This window comes from Gossypium hirsutum, chromosome D08 (assembly GCF_007990345.1).
Source record: "Gossypium hirsutum isolate 1008001.06 chromosome D08, Gossypium_hirsutum_v2.1, whole genome shotgun sequence".
Taxonomy (NCBI): Eukaryota; Viridiplantae; Streptophyta; class Magnoliopsida; order Malvales; family Malvaceae; genus Gossypium; species Gossypium hirsutum.
In genome coordinates, this window is record NC_053444.1 from 59,728,176 (window position 1) to 59,750,571 (window position 22,396).

The 22,396-nt window shown below is 32.2% G+C and overlaps 4 protein-coding genes and 1 long non-coding RNA gene across 15 annotated transcripts; 4 read left to right on the plus strand and 1 right to left on the minus strand.

Annotated features, from left to right (window-relative positions):
• Positions 1-595: 595 nt before the first annotated feature.
• Positions 596-2,563, plus strand: LOC107941641 (protein cornichon homolog 4). The gene is made up of 4 exons (XM_016875217.2): positions 596-939; positions 1,229-1,410; positions 2,122-2,244; positions 2,344-2,563. The coding sequence occupies exons 1-4, from the start codon at positions 868-870 to the stop codon at positions 2,372-2,374; spliced, it is 408 nt and encodes a 135-aa protein (XP_016730706.1). The 5' UTR covers positions 596-867; the 3' UTR covers positions 2,375-2,563.
• Positions 2,564-3,895: 1,332 nt separating this feature from the next.
• LOC107941639 (pentatricopeptide repeat-containing protein At4g22760) lies at positions 3,896-6,441 on the plus strand. The gene has a single exon (XM_016875213.2). The coding sequence runs from the start codon at positions 4,289-4,291 to the stop codon at positions 6,017-6,019; it is 1,731 nt and encodes a 576-aa protein (XP_016730702.1). The 5' UTR covers positions 3,896-4,288; the 3' UTR covers positions 6,020-6,441.
• Positions 6,442-7,514: 1,073 nt separating this feature from the next.
• LOC107941637 (ATP-dependent Clp protease proteolytic subunit-related protein 2, chloroplastic) lies at positions 7,515-10,488 on the plus strand. Of its 11 annotated transcripts, none has more exons than XM_041098616.1 (6): positions 7,515-7,716; positions 7,802-8,010; positions 8,517-8,609; positions 8,800-8,828; positions 9,008-9,137; positions 9,310-10,488. In XM_041098616.1, exons 3-6 carry the CDS (start codon positions 8,597-8,599, stop codon positions 9,411-9,413), a joined length of 276 nt encoding a protein of 91 aa, XP_040954550.1. In that variant the 5' UTR covers positions 7,515-7,716; positions 7,802-8,010; positions 8,517-8,596; the 3' UTR covers positions 9,414-10,488. The 11 variants fall into 11 exon arrangements, 6 of the variants coding, with proteins under 6 accessions (XP_040954550.1, XP_016730695.1, XP_016730696.1 ...); XR_005916942.1 differs by having other exon boundaries at positions 7,525-7,716; positions 7,802-7,845; positions 7,938-8,010; positions 8,800-9,137; XR_005916943.1 differs by having other exon boundaries at positions 7,525-7,716; positions 7,802-7,845; positions 7,938-8,010; positions 8,800-9,137; positions 9,265-9,405.
• On the minus strand, positions 9,331-13,450 carry LOC107941635 (AT-hook motif nuclear-localized protein 1). The gene is made up of 5 exons (XM_016875204.2): positions 12,697-13,450; positions 11,201-11,268; positions 10,887-11,018; positions 9,966-10,127; positions 9,331-9,879 (listed from the first exon to the last, which is right to left on the minus strand). The coding sequence occupies exons 1-5, from the start codon at positions 13,133-13,135 to the stop codon at positions 9,655-9,657; spliced, it is 1,026 nt and encodes a 341-aa protein (XP_016730693.1). The 5' UTR covers positions 13,136-13,450; the 3' UTR covers positions 9,331-9,654.
• A 1,922-nt stretch (positions 13,451-15,372) lies between these two features.
• On the plus strand, positions 15,373-17,322 carry LOC121219893 (uncharacterized). The gene is made up of 3 exons (XR_005916947.1): positions 15,373-15,411; positions 15,882-15,967; positions 16,888-17,322. It is a non-coding gene; the product is annotated as an uncharacterized lncRNA (long non-coding RNA).
• Positions 17,323-22,396: the final 5,074 nt, after the last annotated feature.

The window sequence follows — 22,396 nt, forward strand, 5'->3', positions numbered from 1 at the left end:
CCCGAAATATGAAATCTCTAATGACACTCTATATCATTAAAGTATTAATAAGTTTATGTTTTGGTCACTCAACTTCAAAAAGTTACAAAATTATCACTAAACTATGTGAAAGTTTTCGTTTAAGTTATTCGGCTATTAAAATTGTTTTTGTATAGCCTTTGCTATTCACATCGCTTGCATAAATCAGAAGCTCCATTTCCCATTTTCTTCTATAGTTCAATTTTTTAATGAAACAACTTTAAATCTCACGACCAAAATTAAATAGCTTTCTTCTTCGATCTCCAACAGTGAACCTCAGATCAACTCAAATCTAACCAAATTTACCGTATTGATCATCAAATTGTTATTTAGAGCTCACTAACCAAATTTTAAAAAAAAACCCTTAATAACATAGTGACTTACTAAAAACTTTTGAATAATTTAATGAAGACTTAAATCAAAACTTTCATATAATTCAATAATGACATTTTATAACTTTTTAAAGTTGAATAACCAAAATATAAACTATGGACTTGGGAGAAATTTATCCTAAAAATTATTTTTTTCCCTGGAAATTGAGTATACTAGTCGCGGTCGGAGTCCTCGAAGAAGGAAAATAATGAAAAAGAAATCCTAAAAAAGGTTAAAAACAGAAAGTACTGCAAGCCTTAAAACTCAAAAACTGAGTTATATAGGCTACTTCTGGTTGGGTATTTTCTGCGTTTCCGGTGCAATAAGTCAATCCAATAATAACCTTCCTCAGGGAAAGGGGACACCCGAGGGCATTAGTCACCCGGCTTAGCCCCTGCTATTGTCGGAGCTTCATCCTCTTATCAACCAAGCAATAATTCCCAACGGAAGAGGGGGCAGAGATAGAGAAAGAGAGGCATGGTAGATCTCTTCATATGGCTTTTTTCTTTCTTCATCCTCGTTGCCCTCCTCATTATCCTCGTTTATCAGGTCAATCCCTTCATCTAATCTAGTATATGATGTATTAAATTGACTTGGTGGGTAATGATTGTTTAGTTTATTCTTCAATTTATTTGCAACTAAATTCCTTATTAAGTGCTAAAAAAAGAGAATACTAGTTCTGGGTATTTTGTATTTTGTTATAAGAATCTGTGTTTGAAGTTTTGATTTCTGGAATATTATCTCACTGCCCTTTGATTTGAGTAACTAGGTTATTGTTCTGTTTATTTATATTGAAAACTGGAAAGGGAAATTTAACAGCTTGATAATTTTGCTGCAGCTCATATGCTTGGCTGATTTAGAGTTTGATTACATCAATCCTTATGATTCTTCATCACGGATAAACAAAGTGGTGTTGCCGGAATTTATCCTGGAAGGATTTTTATGTTTTTTCTATCTACTAACAGGGCATTGGGTTATGTCACTGTTATGTGCTCCATACTTGTACTACAATGTCAGACTGTAAGTTTTTTTCTCCCTCCTTTATCTACATTTTATTATCAGTGGAGTCTGTTTTGAGGAGAACCAGCTTTGGTTCAATGTTAATTTCAAATTTCTTCTTTGCATCTCCCTTTAATATTGAGCTTGCAACTCTATGTCCAGTAGGATGTAAACCCCTCTCTGGTCGATCAATTCTATCTAGTTCCAACTCGGAGAGCTTGTTCTATAATGTGAATGATGAGATGACATACATCAATGGATAGTTAATACTTGAATAATTTAATATAGGTAGCATTGGAACTGTATGGAAAATGGTTATACGCCTTGTAGTTAATATGAATATCAACAAATAGATAACCGTTTGCTTTGTTTACCTTTAGCCCTCTCTTAGTTTAGAGACTCTTGCTATGAAACACTAATTGCAAAGAAAATCTTATATGTATCAATAGATGGAAATAATAGAAGGCTTTATATCTTCATCAAGGAGAAAATAGCAAAAGAGTGAAAGAGGAGATTGATTAGCTGCCATAGTAACAAGTTTCTGCTTCGTTTTGCAAGTCCCGAACAATATAAGCTATCTCTTCTGCAAAGTTAGTTACACTAGCTATTGAAGATTGAACGTGAGACTCTTCTTAGCCTCTTGCATGGTTATAGTTATATTTTACAGTATGTTGAGTGCTTTTGAAATAGTGTATGCTTCGGGGTTGTTTTTCCTAACTTTGACGTTATCAGTTACACTCGGAAACAGCACCTGGTAGATGTTACAGAGATATTTAACTTGCTTCATTGGGAGAAGAAGAAACGCCTTTTTAAACTCACCTATGTCGTCGTTCTCCTCTTTTTCGCTGTATTCTGGTATTTTTCTAACAGTAGACAAAAATGCTCCCTCTAAACATGTTGCTTTTTATTGAGTAGTAGCCTGCTAACTTGGAAACTTTGATATGTGTTTGTTAGGATGATCTACTCTGCATTAGAGGATGATTAATGGAAGATATAGTGGAAGTGTTTGTGGATGTAAATTGCTGCCCTGCATTGGTATTCGGCTCTTCATACTCTTTTTTTCTTCTTTTTTTTTTTTTTGGGGGGGGGGGGGGTTTACATGTTATTTATTTAAGCCTTGTTTTTGTTGTAACTGATATATAGCATCAATTTCAAAGTTGTATAATTGTGAGAATTTCTAGTTGATTTTAGTGTTATATTATTTTATCTGCAATTCAGTTTGCTAGAATGAGCTTTTTCATTTTATAATTAACAAGAAAAGTAGAAAAGGAGGAAGTGACAACAGAATACAGATGGTCTCTTACTCTTAAGAAAATAACTTAAATAATGGAGTATAAGCTCTCAAATAATTTACTCTTCAATTTAAATTTATTCTTTTAAAATTATATCATCATAGTAAGAGTATATGCCAATGACATAAAAGAATCCATTTAAGGGTATTTTAATTTTTTATAATTATTTTTTAAAAAATCAATAAAAATAAGCACATAGAGGGATTTGAATCTATGTCAATTACATTAGAAATGTCTTGAATTTACTACCTAACTGAAGTTTTATTTTGATATTTTTTACACATTTTAATATTACATATATTTCATGTGTTATTTTTAATTAAAATCAAATGTTACATTATTTGTTATATGTTATTTTTAAACACAACTCTGCATTGCAAATACGTTTTCCACATGCATATGAGTGTGAAGTGTTTAAACTTTTTGTTGGCACAAATATGTTCAAAATCATATCTCTTCTTCTAAATAAGTAGTTGTTGGCAATTAAAAGTTTAAAGGTAAACTATACTATTGGTTACTAAATTATGAATAAGTTTTATTTTGATCACTTAATTAATAAAAATTATAACTTGGTCACTAAAGTTTTTGAAATTATCTTTTTTGTCACTCGATTGTTAAGTGGCACTTTTTTAACTGGTATAATAACAATTTTAATTCTCAATTTTTATACTTTTTGTCAATTTGACCTGTTTATTTATAAAATGATAAAATAACTCAAAATTATTTAAAAATAGAATTTTTTTTTCTTATAACAAAAAAATTATATCAAGAAACTGAAGATATAAAAAATAGAGAACCAATAATCTTGCTTAATGTTTTGGTTTTTCTTCTATTTTTTTTTAAAAAAATGGGTATTGAATATTTCTATATAAATAATACAAAGAGAAAATTTGGAGGGTTTAAAAATAAAATTCCCTCATTTTCTCTCACTTTATCTAATTTTATTTTTAAGAATTTTCTAAATTTTAAAAAAAATCATTTTAATCATTTTATATATAATCAATGTCAAATTGACTGAAAGTATAAAAGATGATGACTTAAATTATTATCATACCAATTAAAGAAGTGTCACTTAACAGTCTAGTGACTAAAAAAATAATTTCAAAAACTTTAACGATGAAATTGTAACTTTTTTTAATTAAGTGATTAAATGTGTAGTTATCCAAAAATAGTAGGAGGTTAAAAAGGGGTTAACAGGACCCGACCGAAGATAAAATCGTCGGTATTTAGAAGGATGAGTTTTGAAAGGAAGGTGTTAAACGCAACGAACTTCCGTTGTGTCGTATGTGTTTCTTACATAAACTCGATTTAAGAGTGCAATGTTCTTTTTCTTTACTGATTCGAGTTTGTTGGCTGTTAGAGAAGGGTTTATCACTTCATAAGGTGTGAAATCCAAAAATGGAATCCTTTACTTGGATTGTAAAGTTTGATATTTTATTATGATTATATCGACAATTGATTGAACAAACTCTGCAGAAGAGTTGGATTGAAGTGAAACTTAGAAACTACAGGGTATTTCTCTGTTTTGGTTTGATTGATTTGGCACACGAGATTCCAAATCCAAATGGTTCAAATTATGCCATTTTAATTAGCCTCTTGTATATTAGATGTTGCTTCATAGGGTAAAGTGCTTCTTAAATAACCAGCTAACTATCAAACAGGCGAAACAAATTCATGCTCAAATCCTTATTACAAGCCTTAACCACCTCCAGCCTTCCTTGGTTCATCAGTTCCTTCTATCCACAACCAACTATTCGGCTAGTGTTTTTGTGTATGTGCGAGAAATCCTCTACCATTTGCAAAAGCCGGATGCTTTTTCATGGGGTTGCACCGTAAGGTTTTTATCACAGCACGGGCAATTTGAAGAAGCTTTTTCTCTTTATGTTAAAATGCAGCAGCTTGGGTTGTACCCCAGCACACATGCCGTATCGTCTGCTTTAAGAGCATGCGCTAGGACTGGGAGTAAAACCGGTGGGATTTCGATCCATGCTCAGGTTCATATATATGGGGTTTGCAACTGTGTTTTTGTGCAAACAACTCTTGTGGATTTCTATACGAAGCTGGGTGATATGGATACTGCAAAAAGGGTTTTCAATGAGATGCCTGAAAAGAATGTGGTCTCGTGGAATTCGATTTTATCTGGGTATTTGAAAGCTGGAAACGTAGGAGAAGCTCAGAGGGTGTTTGATGAAATGCCAAAGAAAGATGTCATATCTTGGAATGCAATTCTATCAGGGTATGCGAAAATGGGAAATATGGATAAGACCCTTTCATTTTTTAAGCAGATGCCAGAGAAAAGTTTCGCTTCTTGGAATACTTTGATTAGTGGTTATATGGAACGTGGAGAAATTGAATCAGCTCGGAGATTTTTTGACATGATGCATCAAAGAAATAATATTACTTGGATCATAATGATCGGTGGGTACTCTAAATGTGGGGATGTCAAGTCTGCCCGCGAACTCTTTGACGAAATGCCTGAGAAAGATCATTTAGCCTTTAATGCCATGATATCTTGCTATGCCCAAAACAGTGAACCAAAGGAAGCCCTAAAGTTGTTCGACGACATGCTTAAATCAGGTGTCAATATCCAGCCCGATGGAGTAACTTTGGCAAGTGTTATATCTGCTTGTTCACAACTAGGAGAATTGAGATTTGGTTCATGGATTGAATCATACATAAATAAGCATGGAATCCAAATGGATGACCATATGGCTACTGCTTTAATCGATTTGCATTCGAAGTGTGGAAATGTTGATAAGGCCTATAAGCTTTTTAATGGTCTGAGAAAAAAGGATGTTGTTGCTTACAGTGCAATGATAGCTGGCTGTGCCATCAATGGCAAGGCTATTGATGCCATCAAGTTATTCCAAGAAATGGTGGAATCGCAAATTCAACCAAATTTAGCTACCTTCACCGGGTTATTAACTGCCTATAATCATGCTGGCCTGGTTGAAGAAGGCTACCAATGCTTTAATTTAATGAAGGACAATGGCCTTGTACCTTCAACTGATCACCATGCAATCATGGTTGATCTTTTGGGCAGGGCAGGAAAATTAGAAGAAGCATATAAACTAATAAAGAGTATGCCTGTGAAGCCCCATACTGGTGTTTGGGGAGCTTTGCTTCAAGCCTGTAGTGTACATAAAAATGTTGAGTTCGGAGAGATTGCAGCTAAGCATTGCTTTGAGTTGGAGCCTGGTACAGGTGGTTATTATTCTCTCCTTGCCAATATTTATGCCTCTTTTGGGAGGTGGCAGGATGCTAGACGAATGAGAAGGAATATGGACAGGAAGAAGCTGGACAAGATACCTGGTTGTAGTTGGACAGAATCGACTTGAGTCTTCCTCCATTGACAGACTTAAGAGACCATCTAACTCAGGATGTGGTCCAGGAGTGATGGCGAGTTGACATTGAATGGGCCAGCTTGTCCTCAATAAAATGCTTGGAGTACTACATAATTTTGGTACAAGAACATTGATAATCCTCACCTGCTCTTCTCTACTCATAGAGTGCTATCCCCCTGGCTCCTGTGTTGCTTAAAGTTTTATGTCTAACAGGAGGTACAGGTTCTTCTTGTTCCTCAACTGCATAGGAAGATGGAGGATACCTCCATTTTCGCCTAATTTTTCTTCTTTCTTTTTCTTTTGTGAGTGGCAGCTGAATGCACCTCTTTTTTTGTTCTTGGTTTCTTTTAATTAGAAAATGAAGTTGAGTTGTAGTTCCCAATAACTCCCTAATGAAATTGGTCGTGTATGATGCATCTGAGTATATAGAATAAATTTTAAAGTTGCGAAGAATGGCATATTTTAATTTCAAATTTTATTAAGAATATTAATTTTTTTAATTAAAAAGAACGAAATTGATTTTAAATTTAAGCTAAACCATAAAAAAATATTTTTTTATTAAATTTTAATTCGTTTAAAAGTTAATAGAAAATCATTAAAAATCAAACAAAATAAATGCATATATTAAAATTAGACTCAATAGAACCAGTAATAAAAAATCTAAGCCTTAGGGCCCGTTCTTTATTACTTATAAAAAAAAACTTCTAACTCCAAAAACACTTTTGGAAGAAAAATTGTGCAAAATAAACTACTTTTGGTTGAAATTTTTAGCTTTTCAAAAGTACTTTTCACTTCTGAATTTTTTTCTCCCCAAAACATTTTTGGTGCTTAATTATTTTTTCACTCCCTCCAATAACATAGTACTTTCTTTTTTTTTCTTGGTGCTTTAATTACAAATGTGTTAAATCATTAGTTAAAAATAAAAAAATATGTTTTAAAATATTAATTACAAATATTTAATGGTTATATTTAAATATTTAAAATATAATTTATATATTCTAATTAAATTTTATAAATAATTAATATTTATTGCTTAAAAATATTTAAAATTTATATTTCATATATTAAAATATTAACAACAAATAATAATATTTTTTTATATTCTTACTAAAATATAATAATATTAACTAATTTAAATATTATTTAAATGCATATTTGTTACTTAATAATAACATGTTTAAAATAGACATTTTAATTCTCAAAAGTACTTTTTCACAACATTTTTCAAAAGTATTGTCAAACTAACCCTTAATCAACCTTGTTAAAACCTTTCTATACTTAATCGTCTAATATCTTCTAAAGATTAATTAAAAAACACAGGTATCGGGTAATTCTCAATAAAAATATTTGTATTAAAAATATTATATTTTATCTTCATATTCCAAAAATAATAAACTAATCAAATAATAAATTAATTTTTAATACTAAATAGTTTGATTTTAACCTGCAAGACTAGTTTCTCACAATTATTGAGCAAATATTCCCTTTATTATATCTAAATCTAATCAAGCGGCAGAGATTTTCATGAACATATCTACGACAGTAGCGCATTCATCAGATCAGATCCTCGCTAAATCATCGAACCTTCTCCCAGTCTATTAATTTTCCGAATAAAAACTGTCGTAGTCTTCAAGGTCCCCCAAAACAATGGCAATCTCTCTTAATACAAATCTTCATCACCCTTCTCTCAGGTTCTCTTTCTTCTCTGTATAATACATATCCTGTGTAGTTTTATACGTACATGACATGGTATTTTTCTATTTTCTTGTTTTGCAGTTGTGGGACTAAGCTTTACTCTGGTTTGAAGCTTCAATCTCCCTGTATGCTCCTTCCCTCCACTCTATGCTCTAACCCCCATTTTTTATATACCCTAAATTTTAAACCTTTCCCCCTAAATTCCCATCTTTCAAAGGTTTGTTTGCAACTGGGAGACCAAACTTGACTGCAGACTTCTTTAGCAGAATTAATAAAAGCCTCCAATGCGGGTAATTGTTTGTTTATGGTCTTACTCTGTAATTTGGTTTATTATCATTTATCTCTTACTATTAGCTTCATCTTCTCATTGGCTTGATATTGGAGATTTGGAATTGTTCCTATTCAATTTGACTATGGGTCTGTCAATCCACAGCAACTTTACAGTTTATAAATTGGAATTTTTGTTTGTATTTTCTTGAGTTTTATTTTGGTAACAAGGAAAAGAAAAAAGGGCATCTTTTTAATTGTTATGTTTGATAAGTTTTGGTACAAAGCTTGCTCCTTTAAGCATGTTATTTAATCAGTTTATCATGTTTGATGACTATTGTGTATCTGCTACACCTACCTGTTTGTGTTTACGCCATGATTGTTGTTGTATCTTATTTATTTCTTGTTCATGGAAATGGGAAGCTTTATCTCATGTAGTCTCAATGGATAATACACGAAATCTCTAAATTCAAGTTTCCAATTATTTCTTTGAAATCCTGTTGATGATTGTGAATTTTGTTATCTGCAGAACTCGAAATTCTAAACCAACAAGGTCGCGAGTTGGAATGATGGAGTTCCTGGTGAAGGAACTTGGCAATGGGTTGATTTATGGAATGCACTGGTGAGTAAAATCTTAAACGAATTTTATCATCCTGCTGTTATATTAATCACTTTCGGGTTTCAAAGTGGTTCGGCAATCTGTTATGGATATATACTTGAAGTCTGTACTAGATTTTGAATATTGCATGAATACTTTGTTTTCTTTCCCAAGCCCACTAAAAATTCTTTCATGCACCTTTTCAATGAGCTAGCTATGAACACAGGCCAGTCTGTTGAGAAGGTATGTTAACAGCTCAAAGCTCAATAGTGAATCACAATCCTCTCTTTCTGTTTGATTCATTTGTGTATTTCCAATATCCGGTCTTGCCTTTCAGTTGGGCACTAGATAAACTGGAAACACTCACATGAAATCTCCGTTTTATTTATCGAAACAGAATAGCGATGAATTTGTGCATGCAGATTAAAAAGGACTTAAGTAGGATGAAACGCTTCAATGCTCAAGAAGCCCTTGAATATGGACTCATTGATCGTATTGTCAGACCACGTATCAAGGCAGATGCACCTTGCACAGATGCAGGAGCAGGCCTCGGTTAGTGTTCTTTAGTATTTCCCTATCAAATGGGATGATAGCTGTAATAAAATTTTTATATCGTATTTGGTTTATTTGCACAGTTTTAGAATTAGTCATTTGATTTACAATTTTTTCATAATAGCAGACTCATGGTTTTCTGCTGATATTGTTGTCTAAAATGCATTTGAAGCTGAGTCACTTGAATCGGTCAGAAATAGAACTGAGTTGAAGCTACATAAACAAGCCATAAACAAATCCATCATCACTTCGAGGAAAGGCCAACTCTCTCAGTAAACATTACATTCTAAATATTCTACTTGACACAACAGCTGGATAAGGCTATCTAATCACCTGACTAGACTAAACTAATGGTGACAAATAAATAGGGTAAATAAACCCCAAGGAACATGAACATGCTGGTACTGGTGAGAAGCTAAATAAGCTTACACGTAAAACAAGGTGGAATGGGATTCATCAAATTTACTTTGATTGCCTGTGGTGTCAGTATTGGAACCTTAAGGTTGGGAAATTTAGATTAGCTTCCAGGCAAAGATACATTTATGTCGGTCGGTTTATTCCTTGAATCAGAAGGCAACGGAGACCAAATCTCGCTGCAGAATGATGAAGTGATGTTTGATTTTGGATCCGCACTGGAAACAGGAACGGCAGCCACTGGTGTGGCAACTGAAAAAGACTCATCCTTCTGTTTCTTAGGCTTCTGCTCATGTTGGTTCCCTGCTAGAAAGCTGCCCACCACAACCTGGTTCAGAAACAACCAAAAGTAAGAAATTTAGAGCTTCTGTCTTCACCAGGGTTTCAGTGGCACTGACAAAACAGAAGTCAAACCTGCACAGGGCCAGCAGCTACTAGGAGACCAGCAACTCCGCCACCTACAACACGTCCATCTTGACTCGCTAATGACACACTCATCCCACCCGATCTGCTTCTTGTTCCTCCAGTGTCATTAGGCATGAACGAACCAGACAAGGACAGTATCTCAAAACGACCCTGCAAGAAATTTGAGAAGAAATAAGATGTTTGCTGATGAATGATAAAAGAAACAAACTGCAGATATATGCAGATTAAGCAAGTAGATTAAGGCAGATCAATGACATATTCCAGCCAAAATGCATGATCTTCAGGCAGCCACTAATTCCAATCACCGGATTTAGCAAATTAGCGCATGAGTAAAGATGCTCACGGCAAATCCACTTCAACTAGTAAACCGTCAGCAGAAAGCGAATAAGCCTGATGACTCGTACTAAAACATAGCCCAATGTCTACCATAAAAGAAAGACTTTATCCTTTGATTGTAACTTTTGAAACAATTATTCTGAATAATTGGGATAGCATTATATTTGTACCCAAAGCAAATATTGGTTATCGTGACAAACACGGCTTAGCTCAAAAGTTTTCTTAAATAGAAATAACAAGTATAGGTAATGGCAAGCATAAATCGACATTGAAAGCTCAGACCATCACGTAACTCTGGAAGGAAAAGACGTAACCCGTAACAAATTGCTTATGTACTCGCTTGTGCACATCACATGTAATATTTGACAACTGTTTATCAAGAAAATTTCTAGAAAGGCAACAATTTAAGTTTATCCTTCATTAAAGCATTAATCAATAAACTATAAGCAAATTATATGTTCACCGAGTATTCAACTTTCAAAACAACAATTGTATGAACAGTTCCTTAAGAGCTAGACAACTCAAAAAGTGACATTGTAACCAATCTAGGATCGAAGAGAAACAGTGTATTACCTCATATGTCAATGTACCTCCGGAAGAATCAGGTTGACGAAGAGTGACACTTGAGATCACTCCATTTGCAGAAAGAATGCATATAGCTCGAGGCCCTTGTTGGGAAAATGATATAATCTTCATCGTGACATCCTAAAGCAACAAAAAAGAATCACCATTGTACTATATTAACAAGTTTTTTTCCCTTGATATTGGCTAAACATCATGATGACAAAACAGTATTCTCAAACCATATATTTTCTAAATAGAAGTTCACCCAACCTTTATTGAGAATGTAAGTTAACTTCAAGATAACAGCTATGTTAACATCATACCTCACCAGCATTAACAGTGATGATATGTGGCGCAAAATTACCACCAACAGAGCATGCAACCCATTCACCTACAAAAAGCAAAGTCTTACCAAGCCAGAAACCAGATGTAGGAGTTGTCTCTCTGAAAGAGATCCTCCTGATAAACCAAACCTATGAACAGTATTAAGCTCAATATTCCAATAATCCGGAAGTTCAAGGATTAACTCAGAAAGTTTGTACTATAAAAAACATCATAACTCTTACTATTATTGATATTGTAGATATTAGATACCCAGTAGTTGAAAACTTTCTTTCTTTATTCAGAGGTTACTTAACTGTGAGACCTAAAATAAGATGCCCTCTCAAATTTTACTTTTAGCTTATATTTATTACAGACGATAATTATTCAAAGATGGACATTGATGAGGCATCCTTCAAGAGAACAGAATCAAATTGAATGGAAAGGAAAAAGAGAAAATCAAACAATGGAGAACACAAATGGTTTAATAGAAACAAAAATTCTACCAAAAAGATCTCAAGATCTTCTTCTTCCATGCACACATTGGAAGGGACGTGCTACGCCCTTAGAGTGCATTAATAGTAAGCGTCCTACAAAGTATCATGATCGACGCATTTTAGTCAAACCAGGAAACCAACAACAAGAAGCATCGATGTCTCAAAGGTCATTGCCTAGCTCAAATCCTGCAAGACTATTATAAGCATCCAGGGGAGTCCATAAAACTTATCTAAAGGCATGGTACTCAAGCTGTGCTCCCTACAACTTAGGTAGGTTGGAGGACAAACCAGAGAATTAAACTAGTAACAACACAAATGCCGGTGTATTGTTAACATTTAATTCAAAGCTCAAAAGATAAGAGCACAGCTGAAATCAAAGAAAGTAGATGCAAGTAATCAAAAACCAAGCCCCGTATACATTCATACTCACCACATGGTGGAAAGAATCACACAAACTGACATATAGCCAACAACACAAGGCAAAGCATAAAAGCAAACTTTATGGCTCTCCCCCATCTAGTAATAATATCAGCCAGCAAATAGCAGACAGGTTTCATATCCAAGTCTCTTCATCATCACTTGGCAGATTTAAGCAGGTGCTTAAAGAGGGGTACCTTACACACACACAAAAATTAGTTCCAATAAAGCATGCCAAGTGGCAAAGGACAGTAGGAACAAGAAGATTCCATCATTCCCATATTACCAACCCCATAAAAACTCTCACTATCCTTCACAAACTACCACCACACACACACACACACACACGCACTTATCAGGAGATCTCTCAACTAGGGCCATATCTAGTCACGGTTCTCAGGTCCCACTTCTACCCAACACCAACACTATCATAACTCGACACCCCACCCCTTTCTCCCTACACACTAAAAACACTTTAAAACAACCTGAAGTGAAACAATCCATCTTTTAAAGATGGAAAGAACCAGAAAAATCAATTGGAACTCGAAAAGGGTATGCACCAAAAATGACTAATAGTTCCTCACCTAAATTCTCCAGCTCGTACTTAGTCTTCGGAAACGATATCGGCGACTTCACTTTCGCTCTCTTCCCGGCTGAAAAATCGATTACTGGAGGTGGGGCAGCCGTTGATATAGGCTTTGGAGAGAGCGCCATAGTGACTGAACCATCCGGTCCATACTTCCTAGGTCTTCCCCTCTTCTTCTTCAAGGGCATCCCCGGCACCACAACAGGCTGAGGGACTTGTTGAGCCGCCGGTTGTTGAGGAATCTGCGGCGGAGCGGATCCAGGAGCCGGGTTAGGATTTTGGGTCGAGTTTTCAGACCTTGGAGCTATGTGGTAGTCCGATGGAGCATCGGATCCTACCACCGTTACGCCAGCAGTGGTAGTAGTAGTAGTGGTGGTGGTGGTGGTGATAGTATTAGTACTAATATTAGTATTAGTAACAGCTTCTCTTGACTCCATAGTTAAAACTAAAAACTTTCTGAGATTTTATCAAAAACGCATTTGGATTTTAAGCTCAACCAGCTAAAAACAAGGCTAATTTTTAACAATAAAAAAGAACCCAAAACAGACAAAGTTGAAAGATATCAACTTTTAACTTGAAACTCAGCAAAAGATTTAGTTTTTGGCACTAACACAGGTTTTGAAAATTGATTTTGGAGCTAAAACAAGTTTCCTTTCAGTTTAAACTCATACACAGACTATGGAGGGCTACCAAAATTCTTTTTGAACTTTATTTTTTTTAGAGAAAGAAAAATAAAAATGAAAGGAAAATGATGAAATATAATAAAGAAATGTTTTTTATTTTTATTTTGCTTTTATTGTCAAGCTAATTTAACTTTTATAAGATTAATAAAATAATGGAAAAGGAAATATTCAATAATGAGGGCTTTAATGAAATATTATTATTTGTAATCATTAATTATTTTACTATGTTAGGATAATGATATTTGTGTTTGGTTGGAATCATGTAGATAAAAAATTTAATTTAAAAAAGAAAGTGGGTAAATTATTTTTCTTTTTTCATTTTTTTAAAGGACAATGAAAGTGGGGCATATATCATTTTGAGTAAATGGTAAGTAAAATTAGGTTGCCAAAGCTTGAAGAAATTGTCTAGAAAAGAAAATTAAAAATATAAAGTTGGGTTTAACCTAGCATTAACTTTCTTATTGGCTTCTTAATATAATGTTTTTGCTTTGCCAGAGAAAAAGGAAAAGAAAATATTCAAAAACATTAAAAATGTGAAATTCCCAAAAAGCATTTTTCATTTTACTTTAATTTAAAATTATTGTTAATGCATAAACTTGGCTAAATTAGCTGAATCTGTTAATTTTTTTTAATTTTATTTAGGGAAATAGGCCTTTTTAAGAGGGTGTGTTTTTTGTACTGGTGTCCAGTTAGATGCGATTTACCTTTAAGTTGTAATTTTGGACTTTTTTAATGTAATCAATTTTTTTGATCGGATGGTCAAATGTTGGTGGTTTTGTCCTTGAATCCTAGGTTCGATTCTTCTCCCACTCACATTTATATTTTTTTATTTCATGTTCTTTTAAGCTTCTTCTTTTTTCTTTTTAATGAATGTTTTTAACATATTAACTTTCTTAATTAAATGGTTAAATAATAATGATTTTATCATCGAGACCCAGGTTCAATTCCCCTTTACTAAACAATTTGTAATTTTTATTTCATACTGTTTCAAGTTTTTTTAATTAAGAAATATAGTTTTCATTTTTTATTTTAATTCATCTTTTTAATTAATAACTCTTTTATTCATAAAATAAAGCTAATAAATATGTAATTATATAATAAAATATATATTTTGCATATATCATTATGTTAAAAATATTTGAAACTAATAACTCCTTTATATATAATATGAACATCAACTAATTCTTTTTATGTATTTTTCTTTATAATATTTATATGTCAAATATTTATTTTCTCCACGTATATTGTGGGTATGGTGATTTCTAATATTATAAAATAAAATAATTATTATTGCTTCTCCTTTGGTGTCATTCTTGCTCAATTTTAGCCTCTAGCACGTCTCTATATCACTCAACCATATGTTAGGGCCCGTAATGACACTTTTTGGCCAATTTGGGTCTCAAAATGAGTAAAAACGAGATATTTACACTTATTAACTTAAAACCTAAAAACTACGAAAAAAACGTTACTTTGCTTTAGAATAAGCTCCTTAAGTGTACCGGGAAAACCTAATTTGTCATATCAAATTAAGAAAGATCAAATATCAAAATCGAAACAAGGTGCGCAAAGTGTAACAGCCCGTTTTCAGTGAAATTGGAACAGTAGTTTCGGGACCACAAGTCCGAGGTCGAAAGAAAATTTATTTTAATATTATTTTATGGTCTATAGTATGATAGGAATATCGTATGAAAATCTCGTTAAGAAATTTTACCGATTACATGTCTAATTTATTAAAAAGGACTAAATTAAAAAAAAGGTGCAAAATTTATTAATTATAATAATTAAGTGATTAAATAGCTTAACCATTAAATAAGGAGGACTTAAGGCATAAATATGCCTAAAGTAAATGGCTGAGGCGGCATAACATAGGAAATTAATAAAATAAAACCAATTAATGGCAAAATTGTAAATTTTGCCAAATTAAAATGAAATAAAATTGGAATTAAAGATTTTCTAGACATTTCCTCATAAAATTCGGCCAAGAACAGCCATGGGAGAGAGGGGTTAAGCTGGTGCAATTTTTGCTTCATGTGAGTCAAATCCTTACCTGTTTCTTGAAATTTTTATGTTTTTGAGATTGTTACAATTAGGTTCAAGTAACCTTTACCTTAGTTTTTGATTTTATTGAAAGTTTTGGAAGTTACCATTGATGATTTTATATGATTTTAGTTATTAGATGATGAATTTGAGATGTTATTGGGTATTTAAAAGTATTTTGTTAAAGAATTTTGATGAAATAATGATTTAGAGATTAAATTGAAAAGATGTTGAATTCATGGAAAATTTTGAATTTTATGGAATTCATAGGCTGCTATTGATATATATAAATTTTCTAGGTTTGGAATAAGGATTAAATTGCATGAATTTCATTTTCCGAGCCTAGGGACGAAATCGTAATTAATTAAAAGTATAAGGGCAAAATGGTAATTTTGCCAAAGATGTGTATTGGATTGAATTGAATATGAATTGTATTAAATTAATGTTAAATTCATTCATATAGATCCGGATAGACCAAATACGATGTTAAATCGAGGAAAAGAAAAAATGTCAGATTGGTAGATTTTGTGTACACGAACACTTGTCGGGGTAAGTTTGTATAATTAAATCGTATGTTTAAATGTTAAATTGAATTGTATGTATGTGATTGTATTATTGCTATGTATATAAAATTAATCACATATCTGACAATGACCGATAAGCATTAAGTCCCGTTTGAATAAATGAAATTCGATAGATACAGGGTTCTCGTATTGGTTGTGATCATGCATGTGTTGTAGACACACAATAACTCAAAAGAGCATCCCATTATTAGCTCTCATGAGCTTCTCGTTAAATGGTTCTTGCGAGCTTCCCATTAATAGCTCTTTGAAGCATTCCGATTGGTTGTGATCATGCATGTGTTGTAGACACACTGCAGCTCTTATGAGCGTCCTGATATATGGCTCTTCGGAGCTTCCCGATTAAAGGCTCTTTTATAAGCTTCCCGATTAATTGGCTCTCCGGAGATTCTCGATATTGGCTCGCTTGAACTTTCCGATTATGGCTCGAATGACCTTCTTGTTACATGACTCACATGAGTTTCTCGTTATATGACTCAAAAAAGCTTCCCGTTTTCATGTTTGCATGAGCATTCATGTATATGAATTGACGGATTATAGTTTTGTACACCTTGTGTGTACTACTCGTGTATCCATTGACATTTTAAATGATTCAACGGGCAAAATCCTGACATGAGAAAATATATGAATTTGAAATGAATCATTATTCGTATATACACGAAATAAATGGGAATTTGATATTTGATGAGCTCATACATTTTTTTTAGATATTCATGTGAAATAAATGACTAACATGTTTGATGAAGTATGTGTTTAGGCTATTAGCCAAATTGCTTTTGATGTATTTTGTATGCTTACATTAGATGTAAAAGAATGGTAAGTTAATTTCCCGTTATACGAACTTACTAAGCTTAAAAGCTTACTCTGTTTTATTTTTCCTATTTATAGTACCTCGGAGGCTCGAATTGGTTGGAAGTTGGTCGGAGCATCATCACACTATCCTTTGCTCATTTCGGTATAAATATTAAATTACTTTTGGTTATGATAGCATGTATAGGCTAAATTTGGCCAATGATGGCATGTATATATGCATGTGTTTGGTTGAAAACTAGTCATTGGTATGACTTGTAAATTTATGTTTTGATATGTAAAAATGGCCTTAATATGTTTGGTGTGTATTTAAAATGGATGAATGTAGAAAATCATATAGACATGTTAGTGATTGGTTTGTGATGATATAAATGGTAAAATATGCCAATATGTATGTATGGTTATTTTAGTAAATTGGATAGTTAAACATATGTATTGATATGTCATGCATATGACCTAGTTTTGGCTTGATTTGAATGTTTTGTATTGGCTTGTGAATGTGTTAAAGTGTTAATGTAGGTGGAAGACAAATTAGGTGAGAAATGTGGCCTTGGAAATGACCTAATTTCGTCCACACAGGCAGAGACACAAGTGTGTATCTTAGCTGTGTGTGACACACGGTCTATACTACGGGCTTGTGTCCCCTACACCTTGGAAAAAATTTTGAAATTTTCTGAAAATTTTTTTGAGTTTCTAGTTTGGTCCCGATTTAATTTTAATGTGTATTTTGGGCCTCGAGGTCTCATATAAGGGACAATATGAGTGATTATGATTGTTTTATGATATGAATGTAAAATGATATGAAATGTTTGTATTTGAGTCTGTAAATTTTGGTAATGCTCTGTGACCCTGTTCCGGGGACAAATATAGGTTATGGGTGTTACACAAAGCTTGCTTAAAAACCATTGATTCCTAAAGCTATTTCTTGTCCCTTGCTATCGTGGGCAACTCGATTGAGCTATGTGCCCCCTAGAAAAAGAAAAAAGAAACCAACACAATATAACACAAAAAAAGGGAAAACAAACCTATTAACTTCAAGCTAGCCTTCAAAAGCTACTTTTAGCAAGGGAATCTCCATCGGTTATCAAGGAAAGGAAACACACAAAGCTTTGATCATCCTCACTAAAGGAGATAGAAAGAAGCCCAAACTGTCTCAATCTAACCTCCATGTGAAAATACAGTTGGTAAAAGAAATTACATGGAATGAATCATCATTATCTCAATTAGATCCTCTACTAGTCAATGTGAATAAAAAGTTTAAAGGATCATACATTTGCAAAATATCACCAATCAACTGCCAGATTTATTTACTAACCTAAAGAGAATTACAACATCTCACATACCAGGTGAAAATTCTCCAATATGAATTGATATCCCAATAGGGCAAACTGTTAGTGCAAAAGAAAGTAATTCGTGCCTGAAGCGTGGAAGACCGGTTGGTTCAAAAGATAAAAATTCTCGTAAAAGGAAAGGAGCAAATACTCAAGATGATTATATTATGGAGACAAGTTCTCAAGAAGAGGCCAAAGATATGAATAATTATAATCATAAAACCCTAGAACGAATTCAGGTACTTAAAAATGATGATAACGAAGAGATCTCGATAAGTCATATAACTTCGGGGAAAAGATGAAACCGAAAAAATATAGTTTTCGACAACAAATTTGCATATAATGTTACTATTGAAGTAGAAAAAGAAAATGATGATCCTGAGCCTAAATCTATTGATGAATGTAGAAATAGAAAAGATTAGCCAAAATGGAAAGATGTAATTCAAGCAGAATTGAATTCACTTTCTAAAAGTGAGGTTTTTAGGCCTATAGTCCAAACACCTAAAGGTGTAAAGTCGGTAGAATATAAATGGGTATTTGTGCAAAAACAAAATGAAAAAAATAAAGTCGTAAGATATAAAGCACGACTTGTAGCATAAAGATTTTTGCAAAGGCCCGTCATTGATTATGAAGAGACATTCTCCTATGGTGGATGTAATCACGTTTAAATATCTTATTAGTCTGGCAGTACGTGAAAAACTTGACATGCATCTAATGGATGTTGTTACAGCCTATTTGTATGGCACACTTAATACTGAAATTTATATGAAAATCCCTGAACGATTTAAAATCCCTGAAGGATATAGAGTTTCTCAGGAAAATTGTTCGATCAGATTAAAGAAAAGTTTATATGGATTAAAATAATCTGAACGTATGTGGTACAATCGTCTTAGTGAATACTTATTAAAAGAAGGTTACAAAAACGATCCAATTTGTCCATGTGTCTTTAGAAAAAAGTTTGGATCAAATTTTGTGATAATTGTTGTTTATGTTGATGATCTAAATATTATTGAAACTCCTGAAGAGCTCCAAAATACAATAATTTGTTTAAAGAAAGCATTTGAGATGAAAGATCTTGGAAAAACAAAGTTTTGTCTTGGCTTACAAATCGAGCATTTAAAAGATGAAATTCATGTTCATCAATCAACTTATACGGAAAAGATATTAAATAAATTTTACATGGATAAAACACACCCATTAAGTACTTCGATGATTGTACGATCGTTAGATGTGAATAAAGATCAATTTCGTCCTTGCGAGGATGGTGAAGAGTTTCTTGGTCTTAAAATACCATATTTAAGTGCCATAGGGCATTGATGTATCTTGCAAACAACACAAGACTTGATATAGCTTTCGCTGTAAACTTGTTAGCAAGATTCAGTTCTTCTCCAACACGTAGACATTGAAATGGAATTAAACATATATTTAGATATCTCAGAGGGACTATTGATATGGGGTTATTTTATTCAAATGATTCAAAATCCCTATTAGTCGGCTATGCTGGTGTTGGATACTTATCGGATCCACATAAGGGTCGATCTCAAACAGGATATTTATTTATATGTGGGGATATTGTCATATCATGGCGTTCAACAAGGCAAACATTAGTTACTGCTTCTTCAAATCATGTAGAAATAATTGCAATGCATGAGGCAAGTCGAGAGTGTGTGTGGCTAATGTTATTAACCCAACATATCCAGAAGGTATGTAATTTGCCTTTACAGGAAAAGATGTCAACTATCTTATACGAAGATAATGCAGCATATATAGCTCAATTGAATGGTGGCTATATCAAAGGTGACAGAACAAAACATATTTCACCAAAATTATTCTTCACCCATAATCTTGAGAAAAGAAGTGATATAAATGTTCAACAAATTCGTTCTAGTGAGAATTTAGCAAATCTTTTTACTGAGGCATTGCCAACTTCAACATTTGAAAGACTACTACTACACAAGATTGGAATGTGTCGACTCAAAGATGTAATGTAATGTTGCCATCAGGGGGGTCTAAAAACAAGTTGTACTCTTTTCCTTTAATCAAGGTTTAGTCCCATTGGGTTTTCCCGGTAAAGGTTTTTAACGAGGCAGCTTGTAATAGAAGATTGTGTACTCTTTTTCCTTCGTTAGGTTTTTTATCCCACAGGGTTTTTCCTAATAAGGTTTTAACGGGGCACATTATCTACCAATGGACATCCAAGGGGGAGTGTTATGAATATCTTATTAAGTGGATGTCCGTCATGATAAAGATAAAGTTTTGATATACTTTAAATTCTAATAGTTATTAGACTTAGATCTCTATTTCTTTTATACTTCTTATCCCTATAAATAGAGACTTTGATGAAGCATTGTAATCATCCATTTTGATCAATAAAGTTCATTCACTGTTGCTTTCATATTTTCTTTATTCTTTGTTCTCTCCATCTCTCTTTATTTTATAACAAAAATCAATTTTTAATAATTTTATATAGTTTTAAAAAACAAGGATAAAATTGATAAAAAAATATAAATGTTGAGGACTAAAAAAGTTTTTTTATAATTGTAAAATTAGACGAATAGGTTAAGATTATTAAATAAAAAAGATATAAGGACTCAAATATGTCGGAAATTAAAATTAAAATTTCATAAGAGTAGAAAGACCTCTGCTATATTTAAACATTTTAATCACTATAAGGACTAAAATGCCTTATTTATTGTGATAGGTACTGAACTGCTCATTGCATTATAATTTTAATAATCTATCGTAAACTTATTTGCATAAAATAAATAGTTAGAAAATTTTAATGAAGAAAGCCCGATGTTAAATTATTAAATTATTAATCACGTAAAAGATATAATAAACTTTGGGCACTCGAAATTGTGTTGATTTGATTGAACACATTAGTATGAAGAATAGAACAAACCATGTGAAAGGCATATTATTATATCACGTTCCTTTTATTATTACTATGTGGTGTAAATTTGTTAGGCGATTTTGGAATAATTTGGAGAAATCAAATTAGATCTGAAACCACCATCTCTTTTTCAATTATTTAATTTGTTAAAATTAAAATTACTACATAATATTCCTTTTTCATTAACAAAAATAAAATAAAGGCAGAGCTTTCTTTTGAAAATTTCAAAAGAAGGAAATTAAATTTTTGGAAAATGGGTGATATTGATAATGGATGGACCACAACCTTTGACTACCAAACCTCTATTTAATATTAAACAACTTAACTTTAAGATAAGAACCAGCTTAATCCCAACTCTTTTTTAAATTATTCTATACTTTCTTAATTCATTTAATCACTAATTGCTACTTAATTGTTAATCAAATACTAATAAATTTAGCTCTTCAATGTTTAAACATTCTAATATTTTAGTCATAATTTTAAAATTTTAATAAATTTAGATCTTTACATTTTGCAACCTATCCATTTAACCATAATTCTAAAGTTTTCAAAATAAAAAAGAGAAAATTATTAAAAATTAATTTTTGATAAAAATACATTAAAAATATATAAATAAATCATAAATCAAAATGCTCTTCACTAATGTTTTCAATTTTTTTTATCTTATATATACTTAAATGTTTTTCAGTTTATAAAAGTTCAGAATTTTGATCGAAAATAGTTTGAATAAATTTTTTTATTTTTTAGAATTAGGAATAAATTGATGGAATGTACAAACCTTCGAGGTTCAAAATTTATTACTTTTTTTAGAATTAGAACACAATTAAAAGAATATATAAATATTGGAGGGTTAAAATTATTATTATACCTATAAAAGATGACTTCACCTTTCCAAGTTAACGATAGTGGGACTAAGAAAATTAAAATTTAAAATTATTAGTGCTTAAATAAAAAAAATTATAGTTGAGTGACTAAAATAGAAACACTTTCATAATTGGGCTATTATGAATTTATTTAATATAAATTAAAAATAAAATTTCTTTTTATTTGGATATGATAAAAGTTTAACTTATATATATTTTTAAACAATTTCATTGTAGGTTCTGATCATATCTGCTTTTGTTGACACAATGCCTAGAACTACCCATAGTCATTTTCCAACCCATAAATAGAAGGGCACTTGAACTTACATCCTCCTACATTGATAACAACATTCATACCTATTGAATTAAGACACAATTCACAAAATTTAACTTATTTAAGTAAAAAGTAGTGAAAACCTTTGTGTTTATCCCAAAATCCATATAGCAGGTTTAAATTGTAGTGTGTGAAATAGTAATTTAGTTTTGTCAGGATGTGTAAA

Coding starts and splice junctions, on each gene's coding strand:
- LOC107941641 (XM_016875217.2), top strand. CDS start 868: ATGGTAGATCTCTTCATATGGCTTTTTTCTTTCTTCATCCTCGTTGCC. Junction 1,411..2,121: donor TTGTACTACAATGTCAGACT/GTAAGTTTTTTT, acceptor TGACGTTATCAG/TTACACTCGGAAACAGCACC. Junction 2,245..2,343: donor CTCTTTTTCGCTGTATTCTG/GTATTTTTCTAA, acceptor TGTGTTTGTTAG/GATGATCTACTCTGCATTAG.
- LOC107941639 (XM_016875213.2), top strand. CDS start 4,289: ATGTTGCTTCATAGGGTAAAGTGCTTCTTAAATAACCAGCTAACTATC.
- LOC107941637 (XM_016875205.2), top strand. CDS start 7,673: ATGGCAATCTCTCTTAATACAAATCTTCATCACCCTTCTCTCAG. Junction 7,717..7,801: donor CTTCATCACCCTTCTCTCAG/GTTCTCTTTCTT, acceptor CTTGTTTTGCAG/TTGTGGGACTAAGCTTTACT. Junction 8,011..8,516: donor AATAAAAGCCTCCAATGCGG/GTAATTGTTTGT, acceptor TGTTATCTGCAG/AACTCGAAATTCTAAACCAA.
- LOC107941635 (XM_016875204.2), bottom strand. CDS start 13,135: ATGGAGTCAAGAGAAGCTGTTACTAATACTAATATTAGTACTAATACT. Junction 11,269..12,696: donor GTACGAGCTGGAGAATTTAG/GTGAGGAACTAT, acceptor TGCTTTTTGTAG/GTGAATGGGTTGCATGCTCT. Junction 11,019..11,200: donor TCACTGTTAATGCTGGTGAG/GTATGATGTTAA, acceptor TTGTTGCTTTAG/GATGTCACGATGAAGATTAT.